Below are 21,001 nucleotides of genomic sequence, written 5' to 3'. Positions count from 1 at the left end.
GCTTTCTTTTATTAAATGCTAAAGAACCAGGCTCTAATTAATTGTTTAGCAAGCTATAAATGCAAATATACTTGCTTTTGTTGTTTCCTCTTAAATTAGCTTCTGTAACTTCTTGGTGTCTGTTTCTGTTTGAATTGCCTCCGCCACAGCGTTATTTAAACCAGATCTTGGTATTCTAGAGGTTTCCGCGCGGTGTGAAAGGTATTGCAGAGAAACAGTTGAGTAATCGCCTCCTCGTCTGCAAGCCAAAGGTCACTGTCGTCGCAGAAGATCTGTAGGTTGTAATTAAACGTACTTTAAAAACTCAGAAAGCATCCAAATAATGACAACCTGAGTGCTTTTGAATGCTGTTAATCCTCCAAGTACAGGCAAATGGAATATCGAGTCCTGTATTATCAGAGAAATATGGTCAAGTATTGCACCTTTAAGCCTCTTTAAACAGGTACTAGGGTCCAAACCCACCTCTTGCTGTACTAGCGGTTGCAGGAATTGGTAGGTTAATAATTTCATAGAATTCAAATAAGATACTAATTTAGCCCACCATAGATTTTGATAACACTTTGCGTTATTATTAGTGACCACACAGTTTGAAGCCCTAAAGTAAACGAAGGTTATTCAGAGAAGTTCTATCCAACACTTCAGCCAGTTATTACAGATCATAAGCCGTTATATAATGTTCTGCATTAATAATACACGAGTAATACTAATTGTCCCACAGGCGCAGTGGGCCCTATTAAACAATGCCTTATACAGCACATTGATTTGAAACTTTTAATTTAGCTATCATTTTCTGATGGGACCATTGGATATCTGCTTTTTCCTCAGAGGTACTGTGAATCTAGTAGTGTAAGCTTTTGGGTAAAAGATTCTTGTGAATCCACCTCCACAAAGCTGCATCCCAAATAAGACAAACTCAATGGCGGTCTTGGAGTTGCCCATGTACAACTGATGCTTAAACAGGAGAAGAATTTTTTTAATCTTCTGTTAACTTAGGAAGACTGTATGTCACTCCCGTTATTGCAAGGAGACCAGTATAATCTTGGGGTGAATTGTATTCCTTCGTGTGGATAATCCGAAGATTTGTTTCTGTTTTTAATTGCTCTTTATAACGGTGATGGGGCTAATGACATCTACGTATTGAGAATCTTCATTTAAAGCAGTAGTTGTTTCCCAGAGAGCAGAATCTGAAAGCAGTAGGTTGTCTTTACTGCGAGAAAGAAGGGTCTCCATGCCTCCTGTCTTTCCAAAATGTTTTGTGATTGCCCGTGTCTGCAGAGACTGAAGTCATACTTGCTCCACATTGCCAAATTTGCCTCTTGGCTCTATCTGTGCAGTGTTTGTGATCCTGTGCTGAAGTTCACCTTGAACTGTAATGGTTCTGGTTAGCCTTCTCTTTTCGTACTCTTCTCACACTGCTGCACTTGCTGCACCAGATACTCTCCCACCAGTTTGCTCATACATTCTATGTCCTGCTTACATGTACATCTGTTATTCATCTCACCTCTTTTTGTCTCATCCCCTCTCATCTCTTTTCTTCTTTAATCAATGTATCCCCATCCCTGGAGATGTTTAAAAGATGTGCAGATGTGGTGGTTAGGGACATGGTTTAGTGGTGGTCTTGGCAGTGTTAGGTTAACGATGGGACTCGATTATCTTAGAGGTCCTTTCCAGCCTAAATGATTCCATGATTCTGTGATCTACCTCTCTTTTGCAAACCACAACTCCAGTTTTCTCTTCACACAATCTTCTCTATTTTCCCTTTATCCTAGCAAAGTGAGCATTTTTTAAATTACTCTTTCTTCCAACCTTGCTCCACTGTGCTGGACAAAGTACTTTGTGTATCTTCATCCCACTTGTCCTGTCCTAACCACTCAGGATATCCAGGACCTAATGCTTTAGGAAATGTGCCAAATGCCACAAAACTCCAAATATAATTGTGAAGAGTGCTGCCAGCTGCTAATAGCCAAAGAGTCCTGATAAAGTAGGTTGGTAACTCTTCAGTCCTTAGGCATCCTGCTTTAGACATTGTAAATGGAATCAACAAGAGCTCAACCAGCGGCATGACGGTTACGCTTCTGGAGAGTGAAAGTAGGGGAGAGGGCTGGGTGCAGTGTTAAAAGGAATGAATGCATCATTTAATAGTGTGATCTTTCTTTCCTCCCAGTGTACCGGTGTTGAAGCATGATGATTATTTTCTGAGGACACCTCCAGTGAGCAAAACCTCGAGAATACTAGGGAGCAGTGGTGGCAGCAGTTTGGGGAAGAAAATGGTTGGTATTGGTGCAAACATGAAAGATGGGCTAACGCTACTGGTGCGAACCAAGAGGGAAGGCACCAAATCAAGGAAAGGTAAGGGGAAGCATACTGTATTGCAGGGCCATGGGTGTGCTGATGGCATTTGGAAATTGTATATACGTGTTCAAGTCCGTGTCAGTAAAATGCACAATTAGAGGGAAAGGATTGCAAGTTGCTTAAAACAACCCAAGAGAAGGTAGCTACGTTTAAAGTAATAAAAAGCACAGAAAGCCTTGTATATAACAAGTGATCTTCTTGGCTGGTGTTGCTGAGGGAAGGGGGGAAAAATCACCCTTTAATCTCAAAAAGCTACTCCACGATTCTTTTTCCTTTCCCAGCAAGCAGAGAGAATAAGTGCAGTGGGGCTTGCTCTTGAAATGTAATCTTCTTCACATTCTTTTCCTCCTCAAGTAATGGCTCCACCATCACAACCTGATATTTTGCCACACAGGGATGTCTGTACAGCTAGAATCTATCCTGCTCTTAGTACCTCCACTTAAGGAGCAGAGAAGCAGTCTTTCTTAAGAATAGAAGGGGTTGGGAACAAAGGCAGCTTGGATGTTTCACTGCTGAGCCTTGAACATAATCCTTGGCTCAATTATGAGCTAGCCTTTTTTTTTTATTTTAACTTGTCAGCCAGTTTGTTGTATATGTCAGCATATATTTGCCAGAAAATGGCAAAATGAGAAGAAATTTGGTGCAGTTCTCAAAGGAACAAATAACTTGTGTTATTGGTTAAGACCGTACCAACATTAAAAAGCAGTCCCTGTGAAGGAACTTTCAAAAGGGTATCATCAGCCTGGACCCAAACAGTGGCTGAGGTTAATCTCTTCCAAGGCACAGCTACAAAAGTTGGAAGCCTGTAAAGGGCTTGTGTCCAAAAAAATCAATTTCTAATTTGAAACAAAATCATTTTTGACTAACAGGGGTTCAGGACCCATTACTTTTGCTGTATAGTCTGCTGACATTTCACACTTTCTGTTGTGCACAATGAATCCTAATAGTCATTTTATAACATTGCTACACCAATCAATTTAAGCAAGAGAAAGCCGTTACAATTCTGCAGAGTTTCAGGGGCAGTTTTCACTGATGGTTTTCTTTTATGTTTTTTTCAGCTATCATTATTTTTTTCTTTTCCTCTTCCTTCTCCCCCCTCCTTCTCAATACTGTAGTGATGAAATTGAGATTTTTCACAGTTGGATGATGGGTTTTGTTCCTTGGATAGGGATAGTCCCAAAACGTAATTTGTTTTCCATAGATTCAGGGAAGAAAATCCAACCTGGCCTCTTCATTCTTTCGTTTCATTTTGTAGTACTTAGGAGAAGTTACAAGCTGCACCTGACTATTGCACATAGCAACTGAGCTGCACCTACGCTGATTTAGTGGTCGTAGTGGTCAGCATAATGTCTGAAGATGGTGGGTATCTTTTGCAAACGCTTACTGGAATTGCTGGCTTTGAAGATGTAGAGCTGCATGGCAAAATTTAACTTATAAACATCAGCACTCGCTGTGATACCAGATAAAGTTCAGAGAAATGTTTTCAAGCTGTGGAACAACCTCAGGTCTATTACTGATTTGAATGGCTTGTTTATCACAAGGCAAATTACCTAGCACTGATCACGGAGTTGAAGTCTTCTGTATTTAGTACCTTTTTAATTGGCTTCCCTCTGTTATATGTTTGGACTCCTTTAACAAGCATACACACATACTTGTGTTTTTTCCATCTTTGGGGATCACCAGGGCACAATGTCAAGTTTCTTAATTCTAGTTACCTCTGGACTTAGCTGTCTCTGTCCTTGATTCTGCTGGATTTTCCCATCTGTTGCTGACCTGGGATTTCTGCTTCAGAATTTGTATTTTTGTTAGGAAGCAATTATGTAGCATCTCACAAAAATAAGATGAGGGATGCTAACGTTGTCTTCTGTGGTGAAATTTATAAAAACATGGTATTTGCCTTACTGCATCAGAGTGCTGAGCCAGCAAGCCTGGGGTTCTGTCTCGGACACTGTTCAGTAGCTCTTTGCATTGATAAAGTGATCCCTCTACTGCAGTGCCTTTACCTGAGCTCTGCAATGTGAGAAAAGGGGAATAAAGTCAACAAGATGACATCTGGAGGCTTGAAACTTGATGTTATTTAGCCACAAACCTTAAGGTGGCCTTTTGGTCAGAGAACAGCGATGTTGGATGCTGTGTACAGAAACAAGTCCACTGAAAACTTCTTAACAGTCAGATGTTAACCTATTGCTACAGACATTTATTTTTCTCATGTCTTCATCTGTCTTGTCTATTTAAATTGGATATTCCTTAGGCCGGAGACTCTCTCCAAGCACACCTTCGGGAGTGCCAGTGCTGATGTGGGCCTTTGGGCTCACTATATAATCTCCCTCTGCCACTGGGAATGGTGGGTTTATGTGGGTGACAGTGCAACTCATGAAGTGTCCCTCCACAGCAGCATAGGCAGTTGTACCAGATTTTGGTCTTGTCTTGTTCAACTACCTTTGTCTTCTTAGTTTGCTGTTGTTTTTTTTTTTGTGGTTTGTTGGGGTTTTTTTTTGAGAAGACAAAATGATTAATCAGGAAAACATTCCCATTCTGGAAGGGTGGAAGGCTTTACTGCCCACAGGACTGCTCACTTACTATGAGTGCAGTGAGTTTGAAAAGGGTGATTTACTAATAAATCCACTTTTCCTTTCTCCCCGCAGATGTTTAGTAATGGGGAGAAGAGCATTGTTAACCTGGTCCCATCACCTGATGGAGTAAAAGGGGTACTTCTGCTCTTTTTCAGAGTAGAAGCTTACCGGATCAACTTAGGCAATCGGCTTTTATTCTGTCACTGTTGCTTTTTGTCTCCTATTTCTGTTTGCTCCTTATTTTTTATTCCTGTGCTTTAGCAGGTGTTTGTGTCTTGTAGCCAAACTTTTTTAGTTTTACCAGCAAAACTTTAAGCAGACGAAGCAATCCTCAAGTCTTAGATCTTTTCAGCAGTAAATTGTTTTTATTGGTGTCACCAGCAGCTATGTCAATTTGTACTAAAATCTAACAACTTGTCTAGTTAAAAAGCACTGGAGTACAGAAATGAGTGTTTCTCTTCCTTTCTGCCCTGGAAAATTTTGCTTTTGGCCTGGGAAACTAAACTAGGTTCTATCAATTGCATTCTGCAATATTGGGCACTTTACTTCTCTACGTTTCTGTTTAAAGTCTTCCTCTTCACACTCTTCCTGAAATATCTCTGCATTGAAACAAAGAAAGAGCCATTTTTTCCCGTTTTATCTCTTTGGGGGACACAGCATCTGCATGATATTGTTTAGCATGCATAGCTTTCCTTTCCATATGTAAAAGAAAAAGCAGAGAAGGAAAATCATTTTAGCTCATAGAATCTGTACTTTTCCAGGGGCTGATTTTTCTGTATAGTGTTTGTTTTTCGGTAGGTTTTCTAATGTAGCTTCTTAGGGATTCAAGATCTGGAACTTCTTCCCTTGAGGAAAGACTCTTCCCTACAATCGAATAGAGCAATTAGTTAATATTAGTGAAGCGCTTTGAAGATGTGAAGTACTATATAAACGTTAAGTATTATGAACATTAATATTATTCAATTCATAGAGATTTCTTTCATGATTATCAACCTAGATTTCCCTTTGCTTACTTTCATCCCAGTACTGCACGAACCAGCCTCCACTGTATTTCTTCATTCTAGTGTTTACACTTTCAAAATGCAGACTGCTGTATTTCCCCACTTTCTTCATGTTTTAGTTGTCTGTTTCTCAAGCAGAAATATACAGCTATTTGAATTTTCTCAAATGAGTCTTTAATCTACTTTAAATCACTCTTAAACCAAGTTAACCAAATTGAAAATAGTATTCTTAACATTACCATTTAGAAGACATCTATAATTGCTTTGGGGGTAGCTTGCCTTGCAAGCTTACATTTAGTTTGTATTTTGTTATTCTTTGCTACTCCAAGTTCTCTCCATTGGTGTCAGGATTTAGATTAGCACACCGTATATGAGCTTTTTTTTTCCAAGGGTGAATGTGTCTATTCGTTTTCCATGTTTCTTGCTTCTCTAGATCATCTGCAAGGTCTCCAGTCTCATACTGTCTTCCAACACCTGCAAATCTAATTAATTTGCTGTCATTTGTATCACCCCAGTTCTCTATGACTTTTCATAAATAATTACCAGTCACTTCATAAATTCATTAACTAATTCCCTTTAGCCCTGAAATATATATCCTTCAGACTAAAGAATGTGTATCTTTTTTTTTTTCCCCCTGATAATTTCTTTTCATCAGCTTACATAGGCAGGTATTATACATCAACATGGTCTTCATTATCTCCTACTTGCCAATATTCCTTTTCTTTATTTTTTCTCATAGTATATTTTAAAATTATTAGTAGCTTGGCCATTTTAATATCTTTATTGATTTAACCTTGTTCATATATTCATAGATCTGCTTGCTCTTTGGTGTTTCTTTTCCCTCAGTCGACTCGCATGCCTTTTTCAAGATGTATTTTTAAACATTTTTTTGTTTATATATGCACTTACTCAGGATTTCTTGCTACCCCTGTTTTATGTCTGTGCAGCCTAATAGCCTCAGTGTGTTCCTACTAAGTTCCTTTTCTTGTTTTCCATTTCTTGCCCTGGTAATATTTTCAAACTTGAGTCTTTGAACAGTCCCCTTGAGGCCGTATTGGCCACTCCTGAGTCCATATATTTTCTTTTTCAGAGAAACACATCTACTTTGCTGTGAATGTAGTATGTTGACAGTGTGCCAGCCTTTTCTCGTACTCAGAGTTGAATGTATTCTCCCGTGCTCACCAGGTTTTTATTACTTTGGTATTAGTTTCTTAAAATCCAGCTGCCTCATTCCACTATCATGTGAAATGATTTCTAAATATCTCGTATTCCATCACAAAGCTGAAAGTCTAAGCAAGAGGCTTCAAGTCTTTATATGCATACCCGCTGTTCTCATCATGGATTGGCACACTATCAAGTTACCAGGGACACACAGTCAACATATATCCCCATGATATTTCTAAGAGTTCCTTCACTAATAATTAACTATTTATTAGGCAAGATTTTTTCACTGCATGATACTACTAAAGCACAATGCGTTATAGCAGGGCAAAAAGAACACATTCTTTTTGTTAGCCTTTCTAGAACACACCTGAAAACATGGTTTTACTAGGTTGGGTATGTTTTTATACATCTTAAATCAGTGCAATATTTTAAATAATCTTAATCCTTTGGACACCTATAAATTTTGCACTGAAGCTGGAGTTGCTACCTTGTGTTGCTTAATATTTCACCATGAATGGTAGATAATGTTACTGTTCACGGCCAAGAAATATTTAGACATAACAGAATTACTCGAAGAGCTGAATACTGGTTTAGCTTTAATTTTTTCTGACGCTTGTAGTTTTCCCTGTATTTACTGTTTAGTTAAGTGCTGTTGGTTGGGCTGAGCTAATTAGGCTGGATTAAAAAAAGCCCAAACTCACAGGCCTTTGTGTAGTAGATCCTAATTTGCCTAGTTCTCCTAATTTACCTATTCCACTTACCTCTGGCTACCTGTATGCAAGATAACTAAATCCTATCTATAAAACTCATTTCTCAGATGGGTGGGTGAAAGGTGGATGATGGGTGGAAAATTCACTGAACCGCCAGCCTCAAAGGGTTGTCATCGGTTCAGCTGACAGCCAGTTGCTAGCGGTTAACTGTTGAACAGCCTGGACAGCAGGACAGGATGCACCTTCAGCAAGTTTGCAGACAGCATCAACTGGGGGAGTGGTCAACATGCTGGAGGCCTAGTATTCAAGAGACCTTAATAGGCTAGGAAAATAGTTTGACAGAAACCTCTTTAGGTTCAACAAAGAGAAATGCCAGTTCCTTCAACTGGGTTGGACTGGTATCTTGTAACAGGACCAACTGGGTGCTGACAACTGAAAGAACTGGGTGTCTTGCTGAATAGCAAGTTGAACATGAGTCAGCAGTGTGCCTGCGTGATGAAATAACCAAACCCCGTACAGGGCTGTAATAGCAAAATTGTGGTCATCAGGTTGACAAAGTCGCACTTCCCCTCTGATCAGCTCTGGTGAGACTGTATCTGTAGGGTGCTTTGTCCAGTTTGAGGCTCCACAGTGCGAGGAGAACGCTGGCAAACTGTAGGAAGTCTACCAGGGGCAACCAGGACAGTCAGAGGACTGGAGCGTGTGACCTACTGGGAGAGGCTAAGAAAGCTGTATGCTTTTAGCCTTGATATGATTGAGCACAGATCTTCCTGCTTTCTTCAGCTACCTAAGGAGAGGGGCTAGACAAGAGGAAATGAGCCTGTTCTTGGAAATCATCAGCAAGAGACAGCAGGAAAAAGTTACAACTCAAGATATTCTGATTAGCCATACAGAAGACATTTTTCGCTGTGAGAGTGTTCAAACACTGAACCAGAGAAGTTGTCCAGAGAGGTTGGTTCACTATCAGTGAAGACATTCAAAACCTAACTGGACAAAGTGCCTTAAACCTGATCTTGTTGGCCCTGCTTTGAATGGAGGATTGGACTACATGACCTCCAGACTTCACCTTTCAATCTAGATTGTTTTGTAATTCAAGAGTTATTGGACGGGGGAATAATAAGTCTGTAATAATGCAGAATCGCAAAACATCTGTCCAAAACTTACTAACCTCCAATGTTGGTTTGCCTTCATTTCGCAGGGACATCTTCAGGACCTCGGAGGGGTGCAGCCACATCTCCTGTGCTGACAGGCAGCAGCAAAGAGCTTGCAACCACAGCCGCATCACCAATCCAGTGTGACGCTTCACGGTAAGCCGCTAGGTAATCTCTGGTTTAAGATTCTGTGAACACAACCGTCAAATTCTCCTAGATGCAGGGGAAGTGGCTGAATTTCTATGATATTTCATGTTAGCACAAGCTGGATAATATAAACTAAAAACTGCCATATCCTTTTGACATTTATAGTAAGCCTTAAATTGCTTGTTAGAATAAGAAAAGCAGGAATATGCCAAGTTCTAACATTTTAATTTAACTTAGATTTTGAACAGAAAATATTTTGTGTTCCAAGTCCTGACATATTAAATACATTTGTAAATAATTTGAATGGATGGTGTTAACCCCTGTTAGGTTTTAAATCCACTTGAAGATTTTAATCCTCCTGTATTTGCCCTCCCCTTCCCCTGTATTTTATCAAATGGCATTTCTTTTAAAATGTTTTGTACCAGTGTTATTTTATGTTTAATGACAAGCAACAAAATCACATTAAGTCAGCAGTTCCTGATTATACTATATATCTGCACTAAATGCACTGGAAAAGCAGCATTATCACTTCTGCTCCGATGAAGAAACAGAAAGCAGCATTGTTGTTATACTTACGAGTCTAAAAACAACTTGCCTTCTTTAGGCAGGATTACAATTCCAGCAGTAAGTGCCTAGAAAAACAGCATACGATCCTTGCTTTTCTTTATCATATCCCACATTTTCTTATAATAAAATCTTTAGTTAAGCAACAAAGTAAATGCAGATTAAAGTGTGAATTTGCTGTATTTTACACCACTAGTTAGATGACTTTGTGCAGTGGGATGACAAAAATGTACGACTGTTCATAAAAAGAGTTAAATGTGTCTTGGAGAATGAGAGGGCTTGAGTCAGACTTAATCTCCTCTTGGCCCAGTGGACTAGGAAAATGTATGTTTGATATCATCCCTGTATTCTTGGCAGCAACTGGCAGTTTATTTCAATCTTCTGAGAGAAGTTGCGATATATAATAGGTGAAAAACCACTATCAATATTGACAAATTTGTACTTACTTGCTATGGAAACACTTTTTTTTTTCTTCTGAGGGAAGGAAGGGATGGTAATTCTGGGAGGATTTAAGAACTGAGATAGATTGGGCTCTGTTTGCCACAAATAACTGCATGTTTAAACAAACAGAAGTCACAAGGTTGCCTAAGCATTTCTCTTAGAAGCAAGGGTTACCTTTGCAAGCCGGTAATATCAGATAAAGAGTGTGTAAAGATACCGCTTGATACCGTCTAATAGTGATAAGTTGAGATTCCATTCAAGCACTGAGGAGCAGATATAATTATTCACATCATACAACAACTGCTCAGAAAAAGGAGTTTTATTCAAGAGGATTGATGGTTCATTCTTTTCCACAGAGGGGAGTAAAATAATTGTTGAAATATGCTGTTAGAAATCATATCAGATAAAGTGATCGGTAAAAGGAGTCTGATTAGCTGTCATCCTTAAAGGCCTATTTTACCAGTTGATGACAAATTTTGAAAAATCCTGTATTTCTGGGGTGCTCTCTCCCACGCTTCCTCATTTTCTTTCTCTCCATTGGTGCCATAAGTATAATTGACCAGTTTAAGCAGCCATGTTGTGCTTTCCCTTACTCATGGCCTTCTCTAATTGAAAATGGTAAATGGACAAGTATTTCGGTGGAGACCTAAAGCTGATCCTATCCTTCATCAAAAAAGCTGCTTGGGCAGCAGGTCAGTCTCAATTTATCACTGAATGGTTATAAGCTTAGACTGCAGGTTTAACTAACTAAATTAATCAATATTGAGAATTATTGCTGCTTTTGTGCCACTAAAGTTAGGGTTTGTCAGCATGTTCGTTATAATCTGTGATTTGGGGGGGGGGGCGGGGGGGGTAACAGCTTAACCACAACAGTTGGCACGGACCTGAAACTTGCAGCACAAAGCTCTAGCCTAAGAGCAAATTTATTTATTCGGCAGTATGTGTAAACCTAATTACTTTTGACTATTTAAATTTACAGGACTAGATTCAACTCATGTTTGTGCCAGCTTTAACTAGCACAAACCCTGGCACCTGGCAGTAGCAGCAATGGAAAGCCTGCCAGGGAGAAGGTGTTGGAAAGCGACAGAAGCTCCCTGCCAGCGCGAGGAGTCGGGGTGCTAGCGCAGCTTCTGGGGAGGGCTGGCTGGATAAGCAGGCGTGGCAGGTAGAAGATGCGTTGGCTTGATAGCCTGTCTTGGCAGGGCTCAACTGGAGGCTTCAGTGTGTTACAGCTACCTCCTGCTTGAGGAAGCATTGCTGCAGTCCCACTTTCTTTTGAAATGAGCCAAGTCTGGTGTAAGAAATAAGTGTCTCTAGAAGGCCTTGAGAGCCTTAGTGCTAGACCTTTAGGAGGACCAGACTTGCAGAATGAATGTGCACAAGGTGGTTTCAGTGATAGCTCTGAAAGAAAAATAGCGTTTCTTTATCTGGCATCCTGAGTTGGGCTAATAGTGGATTTGTTTGCCCGTTATGCTTCTATGCATGCCTGTCTCTGCTCTCCGTGATGCAGCCAAGCATTGCATGTTTGGTTACCCAGTGTTCTTAAGCCAAGTGTCTACACCTGCATGAGCTGCTTGAAATTGTGTTCACAGCAGGTCTAGAAAGCTTTTCCACTCCATGTGCTTATTTATCCAGACCAAAGCTGATACGTTTGGAAAGAAAAAAATCACAGGCAAGGGTGGGACTGAGGAAATTTGGAAAAACAGTTTGTTTCTCACTCCTGAAGCCATAATTCCTCTGACTGTCTTAAACGTTACCTTTTTGGTGACCAGGGGCAGCATCTTTTTCGTAACTGTTGTTTGCCTAGAAGAAAGACTCTGGGTTTTGGCTGCGAGCTGGAAGGGATCTGGAACGGGGAGGTAGTAGCATTTGTATGCTTTCATTTAGTAATGAAGAAGTTTTTACGTAAACTAGATGAATCAAACACTTGTTTTGATTTCAGCAAAACAAGTGTTGTGTTGCAAAACAGAAACAAAACTTCTCTAAATCAAAAGTATTAAGCTATGCTTTTTTTTTTTCCTTAAAAAAAAAAAAAGTATCGTAAATTGTGCCTTGTGAAAGACCATTTGATTACAGCCCTGGTGCAATTGTCAGGCTCTCCCCACGCACAAACAGTTGTAGAGTGGAGTTTGGCACAGTAAGTCCTGTAACACTGCAGATAATCAAGCACTTGAAAAGACACAGGCAAAGGTTGTTCTGCTCACCATGGAAACAGATAATTCTCCTGTAACATTTTTCACTTTGGACATCTAAGAAGTGAATTTAAGAACAGTTAGGTAAATTAAGGGATTGAGTGATAGTCTGGGATTTCAGCATTAAGTCTGTTTTCTTGCTGCAGTTTTAAATCACAGCTTTAATACTAGCTGAATGCATTGTCTTGGAGTGAAGTTTCTTGCAGCCATTAAAATAAGTGATTTAGAAGTTCCTGCAATATGAATACTATATTCGAGCTATATTATTACCTATTAGACTACAGTGGCCTGTTGGAGTTTTTATAAACAGATTGTATTGTGTAAATTTGTGTTTAGGGACATTTTAAAAACAAAACTATTTACCCAATTGCCCAGCACATCTCAGGTGAATGCGTATTCAGGGACTTTTAAGCAAATTAATATCTAATGTAAAATATAATGTGCAGAGTTGTATACTTAATAATGCACACTGGAATAGTCTAGAGTAGATCTGTTATGCTGAGTGTTAGGAAATACGACAGTGATGAGATTTAAGCTTTTGCCTTAGTTATGCAGTAGTTGCCTTTCAGATCTGTGCATGTTGGATGCTTAAATATGGTTCTGCTCTTAAGAAGATACTGTGAAGTTCCTTCTTCTGTAGAGTCTAAGCAAGCACTGCCAAAGAAATAGGAGAATTTTTTTCCCCACCCCGTTAGGATCAGACACCATTCAAGTTTCAGAAGGAGGACGAGGAGGAAAAAACTTTCATTCCAGATCTATCTTAAGAACGTTTAAAGGGAGTAAAAGTGTGTTTGGAGTGGGGTGGTGAGTTAGGTGCTGAACGTGGTAGGAGATGCAAGTTTTGCCTACTCCCTGAGAAAGCCAGCAGCACAAAAAGTCCAATATATTTCCATATGCAAGTGATAAAACCAGACGTTGGCAAATTAATCTCTCTTATTCACAGTGTAGGTTGTTAATTGTTCTCTCTGCTGGCTGTCGATATAATGTGAAATTTTCATTCCCCATTCAAGATGGAAAAAGTTGTGGCTGAAAATGTTAACATTTGCATTTTTATTTGTTGATTTATTTAAAGGACAGCCTCTCTTACAGCAATCCATCACTCAGTGACACCCCAAATATGAATAATGTATTGTAGACTTGCGGTTACAATGTGTAATAAGTGCCAGAGACAGTAGAAGAATGTTAACTATGTTGCAAATGTAATATTTATCGACTCATAGTTTATTGCTTTCGAGGTTCAATAATACTGACCATAGGACATTAATATCACTTATCTTGATTTTAGTTGGGCACCTCTGTATGTAGAAATAACCCATCTATCTCATACTTACAAAATAAATGTGAATTTTACAGCGCTTTGTAAGAAGTGCATTATAGGTTTCTTTGCTTAGTGCTCACAATTCTCCTTTTCTGCCTTCTCATTTACTTATATCTGACATTGATCCCACTCCAATTGCCTGACCTAGATGGTGAGCACCTCAGCACTCTTCTAGAGGCTTTATTTACTGGCTGCGTTGTGATCTTGTGCCTCTGATGGTGTTTGGACCAGGTCTCTCTTTCTCTTAAAGACCAATATGAAAAGAGACTGTTAGATAGCTTTCTAGTGTTCAGTCTGAAAAGACAATGGCTGAGAGGCTAAAACAGAGAGAACTTCTCTTTTGGAAAGACACACGTAGCAAATATAAATCATCTCTCTTTTAGAGGATTGTGGCTATCATTAATAGAAGTGTTTAATTAGGTCAACAGTTGTTATTATAGACTTGACATTTATTTTACAGAGACATTTTTAATCAATGAATAGAAATATATTAGAACAATTTTGGAAGATTAGGATTTAAAATTCGGTGGTTTTGAGAACCAAAATTTTCTTGATACTGTATGTAAGAAAACGATTTGCAATAAGGCTGTGCTAGGCTAGGAAATCAATCAGTAGTAATCATTCCTATCTTCAGTACTTGCTCCAGACTTTGCGTCAGAAACGGATACAAACTGGGCAAACACTACTTCTTATCTACGCTGTTCGGTTACAACCACTGAAAGCTTTGAAGTCTCGGAGGTGAAATGCAGATGTGAACCCAGGACTGGGATCAAAACCAAATTTAACAATGGGAGACTTCAAGCTTGTGTTGAAATCAGATTTCACCTCTGAAGCCTGACTCTTGGGAAACTTGGAATTGGGTTCAGCCATGAAAATGATAAGCCTTGATTATATTTTGTGTTGTAGACGTCAAGTAAATTTTGAAATGACATTCTGTGTTCACATCTGAGGTTATCAAATTTAACACATCATCAGCTTCTTTTTCTTTGCTGTGTGTAACAGGAACACCTATTTGTGTCAAAGCAGCCTACCTAATAGCTGCTTTGTGATAACAGTTTTGGTGTGTCCATTGCTGACAATGAAAATCATATTGGGGAATTCTGACTTGCAGTGCAAAAGGATTAATGTTAATTAGCAACTGTTGGCTGTAATTGTCACCCTCATTAAAATGCAGAATTATGTATTTCTTAGTTATAAATAACCTTTCTAATTGTACTTGATGTATGCCAGTTTAATCAAAAAGTACACTTGCAAACAGGCAGATATTTGCATTAATCTAGCACTGGATCTTTGAGTCTTTTTTGATCATCTTTTATTCCAAAGTTGACTAGTTGGGGGAGGTCTACTACAGCTACGTATCCTTTACACACTTTTTTATTCAGCTCTGTGGATCTGACAGGATTTTGTATTAAAATGAGGGGAAATGTCTTTTGGGAATGTTCATTGCAACAGAAAACGTGTCAGTTTTGAAGTAGCTGGCAAGGTTTCCATCATTCAGTGGTATGACAATAACTTGATTGTAGTTTGAAAGTAATAATAAGCAAAGGAAAATAGAGTAGAAATCATATTATGAAGCTGACTTAACTCTTTAAGTCTGCTTCTTACCATCATTTTCATTGTTATCTTGATTACTTTTTTTACGTGTTTTTTTTCCCCCTGTGCTTTTGCAGGTTCTCAAATACCACGTGAAATCTTAAGTGAATGTTGGTTCACTAGGTGGTGGTGGTTCCTGTTTGGACTTGTAATCACAGCAATGAAAACTTAGTCTCAAAATATTTTTTCAAAAAAATTTTTGATAAAATATTTTCAGGTTCCTTCTGTGCTTTGCTTTATCCCTTTGTCAAAAAAAAAAAAAGAATTAACTGTCTTTTCTTCTTCCACGGATACTCTCTGTGCTCTGCATTATATCTTTTAAACGTTTTCTTGGAATTAATGTGATGACAATTTCTACAGAATTTGGCAAATTAAGACCAGTCTTGGTTCCTCTCTTCATGGTACTGTAAGGAACTGTTCTGCATAGTTCTCTTCCCAGCACTGTAGTCACTTCTCTGCTACTTCTCTTTTGGAGGAGTCTCCTCTTGGTTTTGTGGTTTTTTGGTGTTTTTTTTTTTTTTTTTCAGAGATGAGAGGAATTGAGTAGTAATATATACAGAATAATTACGTCTTTTTTTAAGAAGCCATTTTCCCAAGATATGGTTCTGTCATACTTCCACCACGTTGCTTATGTGTTAATATATTCCCTTTTTTCTCTCTCCTTCAGCTTTTCAGGCTGTAAACTCTTCAGGGCAGGATCCTGGCACAGTGCATCTCTGTGCTTGGTTAATCCATGTAATAACAATGATTAACCGTGATGCTGGTATAGTTAGGGTGGAATTCCTCTTGCTTATCTTGAGACAACTGAGCTAGTTACCCTCAGCTCCTTTTATGGTCAATGACTTATTTTAGGATCAGCTAAATCACCTTTTGGTGGTATCTGTCTTCCCATGGACTGCAAAATAAGCCCAGAGTAATGCACACTGACATCTTATCTCTCTTTTAGGAACTAAAAATAAGTCGTTTGTCATCTGTATTTTGATTATGGATTGGAGGCAGATGCAGGGTTAACCTGTGTGCTGCATGGCCAGTGCCTTGATTATTAACACAGTTTCAATGCTGGCATTGTAAATCAAAGGGGTAGGTACTGAACACCCTGGGAGAGGGAGTGGATAGGTATGATTGCAAACATACAGCATCTTCCTCAGTGGAGCGTGAGCCTGTGACGTGGCAATATGCTTAATAAAAATTGTGGTGATGGAAAGCCAGGAAGGATGGAAGTTGTCACTGCTTCGGAGAATCTTTTTGAGAAGTGAGATGAAGAGGTGACGCCCTGTAACTCGAACATAAGCGACCAGGATGCTGCAGTGTTTCCGAGGTCTGAGCAGGGCTTCGCACCAGGCTTTTTCCACCTCTGCTAGTCAAACACAGTGCGCAGCAGGAGACAACCTCAGCAGACAAACACGGCTCTGTCTTCTCAATTATTTCCAGCTGACAAATTGCCTGCTTACAAAAGAAATTCTTGCCTCTCTGCCACTTGAGGACATTAACCAGCGCTTTATACTATTTGATTCGCTGCATTCCCAGTTATATATGTACTTTTTTTTTTCCCTTCATGATATTCTAATTCTCTGCCTCAATAAAGACATCCAGCTTTTGTTTTTACTACTGTGAACAGCACAGTATCAGCAACGAATGTCATCTCATTATTTGTCCTTTCTCTAGGCCACTTCCGAATGCATTGAAGAGTTCAGGCCCTAACAGATTTCTGTGAGGCTCTGCCGGTGACCTCCCTGGCCACTTTATAGCAGACCAATTTTAATGTTTCCTCTTTATTTCTTGTCTTTTAACCAGTTATCTGTTAATGGATTTTTCCTCTTAGTTTATGGCAACTTTTAAGTCTTTGGTGATAGATCTGCTGGAAAGCTTTTGGAACTCCAGATAGAGTAAATAAACAGATAAACTGTATTTTCCTTTTTCAGATGCATAATAATTCTACAAATCTCATAGAGGTCTCCAGTGAATTAACACTTAATAGAAAGGCTCTTCATCAATATGTTGAATTTATCAATTCTGTATTATAATTTCTACCAATCTGCTTGTTCTAAACATCAGACCTTTTCATTTGTAGATTTCCACATCACTCCAGATCCCTTTAAAAAGAAAACTACATTTGCCAACATTCAGTGCCCCAGAACTGAGGCAGTTTTAGGCAATTAGTTGCACACTGCAGTTTATAGTTTAGCTGTTTCATACTTGAGCTTCTTCAGAAGTTTGAGTAAGTACCAATAATTTCTTATGGTTCATTCTGTTGATTTGTTCTGTAGTGTATTTATATGACACTTCAGCTTGAGACAAGTCTTCCACTGTGTCCTCTGTGGCTTCAGAAGCTTCACAAGTTCCACCGTAGTGATTATGTGTCAGCTCATTGAGCTTTTCTGCAGTGGCCTTATCAAACTTAGGTGCTCCTTTTTAACTTTATCTCCTCTTGGCTTTCACAGATACTCAAACTTCCTATTTTTGATATCTTTAAAATGTTGTCATTAGACCTTACACTTTTAGCAGGATGACCCTTAATCTTTAGCTGTGATTTATTGTGGTGTTTGGTTTGCATTTTTTGGGGGGGTTTTGTTGTTTCTTTTTTTGCTTCATCTAGCAGTTTGTTGCTTGCTTTTGTCTTTATTTGGACCCGGCTGGACTTAACTATCACCTTTACTGTTCCACTTAGCTTGTACAGCTCTTTAATCGCTAAAGCCTTTCTCCATAGGTTGTGTGTCCTTTTTTGGAGCCCTAGTATAACTGTTAGAAAAATGTGTGCCATTTGCAAATATTTTTACCCTTTTATCTGCCCCTTTAAATTTCTTTTTAACAAACTCTCTCATTTTTATATTGTTTCCACTTCTGAGGTGAAAGACTGCTGTAGCAAATTTTTGCTCCATAGACACGTTGATTCTAAGTGCGTAATGTTCATTATTGCTCTTTGGTCATTGTCACGTCCCTCCTGGGAAAAATTTGGGGCGTGAATCAGATACACAAATCATCTCAGTGATTAATTAACGGTGAACTTCTGTAGAACAAACACTTGGAACATGTCGGCCCTCTCACAGTCATATCCACCCAAGTCATGTGGCTTTACAGAAAATCAAGGTAAGCCTTATGTTACTTAAGAACTTTAAAAGAGAGGGGTGCTGTAGAGAAGGAGAGGAAAAGAAAGAGAAAGAAAGATCACCAGTCCTGGATTGAGTGTTGGACCTGCCAATGCAGGAAGAGAGTCCCTATTCGGGGTGTGGGCAGAGGGGGCTGCAGCTATTTATTGGCTCATGTTCCTGGAGTTCTGGATCCCTCCCTTATCCCTGTTCCAGGAGTGGCTGAGACAAGAGAAGAGACCCTAAGCCCCTCCCTGTAACTCAGCCCTCTCTTGGAGCAGTTTAGGATACTATTAAAAGTTCATAAAATCAAAAGTGACATGCAGAAAATAAATAGGGAACAATTCTTTATTGTCTTGTCTACTGGTGACCATCAGACAGAAATGTCAGATGGCACATTCAGAATGTACTATGTTTAGATAGGAGTAGAGGTCCATTTAGCTCGTATCCTGACTTCTTGTTGTTGTTGTGTTCTTAAGTCCACCTACTCCAAGGTTGTCGTTGTGTTTTTTCCTAACTTAAACAGCTTTTTAGATAATGTCATCCATAACATACGGATCATAATAATGATTTTTAAGTAACTACATATTCCTCTTTTAACGTTCTTTGTTAGGACATTTCTGATGTAGGAAAACCCAAAATCTGAGTTTAAGTCTCAATCTTATAAAGTTTCATATCTGGAATTAGTTCAATGAGACATAATAACAGAAGATTTGAGCCCTGATTTTTCCCGAGTAGGATGATGAAATAACCAAGATGTCTTCCTGATTTGGGTAGGGAAAGACATGGCAGTGTTTTGGTGTAAAGGCTATTGAACTGTTAAATATATTTTTGTTTTGTAGCCTTTCCAGCATTACTTTTGGGAACCCTGAATAATGTAATATACCTTCTAATGTTCTGATACAGATTTGAAGGGAACAAAGAGTTGACAGTGTAGTCCCTGGTTACAGACCTTTGTTCGAGCTGAGTGCACCAATTTTTACTGTAGGTGTGATTTTTTTTCTCTCCTGTGAAGACAGGCTGAGAGAGTTGGGGTTATTCAGCCTCAATTTACAGCAGTCTTCCAGTTCTTAAAGGGGGCCTACAGGAAAGCTGGAGAGGGACTTTTTACAAGGGCAGATAGTGATACGACAAGGGGTAGTACATTCAAACTGAAAGACAGTAGAGTTCGATTAGATCTAAGGAAGAAGTTCTCCACTCTGAGGGTGGTGAGGCAACAAAACAGGTTGCCCAGAGGAGTTGTGGATGCCCCATCCCGGAAGTGTTCAAAGCCAGGTTGAATGAGGCTTTGGGCAACCTGGTGTAGTGGAGGGTGTCCCTGGCCATGGGAGAGGGGTTGGAAGTCGATGATCTTTGAGGTCCCTTCCAACCCAAACCCTTCTATGATTCCTAGACCTAATTTCCTTTTCAAAAACACATGCTATTGAATGTTGGTAAGTTTGGCTTTGTATTGGGCTGTGACTAGAGCACTAAAATTGTCTCCTCAACATTTATATAATTTTAAAGGAACAGAGTATGTTAAGGTTTTTTTTTTATAGTTTTTTTAATTGTAGATAGTGATTATATTCAGCAATTAAATTTCTCAGTGCAGTGTGCTTCTAGCTCCCAGCTAATTTGTGGTCACATATGATAATTTTGATCTGTTCTGTGTTGAGGTGGTACCTCTTGGGGCGGGGGGGGGGGGGGGGGGGGGAAGTTAAATTATTTATTTTAGTCTGAATGTGTTGAGAGAGAAACAATTTGAAAACATCATGGAAAATTGAAAACGATGTTGTATCTTTGTTTTTTACCCTATACAAAGTTAGCTCTGTCTGTTCTAATAGTGGTGCCTTAAGTTGTGGTTTTCTCCTTTGGTTGGTTTTTCCCACCCATAAGCTTTAAAGGATTTTGTTTTGATACAGACAGCTGGAGAACATAGTAGAAAAATTGCTTTTAGAATTCTTTTTTCTGTAAAAAAACAAACAAAAATATTCCAGAGTACTAATATATAATTTATGTATTTAAAATCTTTTAAAGGATATTCTCAAAGCCTCTAATGCCATTGTACTTTTAACTTTCATTTTTGCTTCATCTGCATTGAATCATCTTTTACTACTTAAAACAGAAATTGGGTTTATTGAAACATTTCAGTTCTGATTATTTTTTAATAAAGATGAAGAAGTCTAACCTAATGAAATCACTGGAATGAAATGAGAAAAATTTAAAAAAAAATAATAAGCTGAAGACTTGAAGATTTTATTAAGTCACGTTTGGCTGTATGTTTCTCTGTGTGTACTGTCTCGAATCAGCAGGGTGAGAAACATGCCTTGTAAGGAGCGACCTTTGCACTGTTAGGCTGACTTTTTGTGTTAGATTTCCAGAAGGGTTACTGGAAACAATAGTACTTGTGTGCATAGCTTCTGTGGCTGTATCACAAAATTGTGGTATGAGATGAGCAGTGGTACTGAATTCAGATTTTTTTTTTTCCCCTCATAGTTCAGACCTATAAATATATTTTGTAGGACGCATGCACTTCTGTCAGTCTATCAGGTATCTGTGAAGCATCATAATGTACAAGCAGTTTTATGATTTATGAGTTTGCAGTCTTTTTCATACTCTTAGAAATAAAATGCTTCCCGCTTCATACAGATTATCTGATAATTCCATGTTGCACTGTGTAGGTGTCGTGGTTTTTTTTGGACTGAGGGTTGAGACAAGAACCGAAAAGGG

At 38.9% G+C, this 21,001-nt stretch overlaps 1 protein-coding gene across 1 annotated transcript in view; it reads left to right on the top strand.

Moving 5' to 3' along the window:
- KIAA1328 (KIAA1328 ortholog) overlaps positions 1-21,001 on the top strand; it is a 182,638-nt gene that overhangs the window by 142,119 nt on the left and 19,518 nt on the right. Inside the window, exons 9-10 of the mRNA XM_086629470.1 lie at positions 2,165-2,349; positions 8,999-9,107. Of these exons, the coding sequence (XP_086485596.1) occupies positions 2,165-2,349; positions 8,999-9,107 (294 nt within the window). The remainder of the gene's footprint in view (positions 1-2,164; positions 2,350-8,998; positions 9,108-21,001) is intronic.

The sequence above is a fragment of the Tauraco erythrolophus genome, chromosome Z (genome assembly GCF_009769465.1).
Source record: "Tauraco erythrolophus isolate bTauEry1 chromosome Z, bTauEry1.pri, whole genome shotgun sequence".
Taxonomy (NCBI): domain Eukaryota; kingdom Metazoa; phylum Chordata; class Aves; order Musophagiformes; family Musophagidae; genus Tauraco; species Tauraco erythrolophus.
Note: the sequence above shows the minus strand (reverse complement) of the source record. Positions and strands in the feature narration are given on the sequence as shown.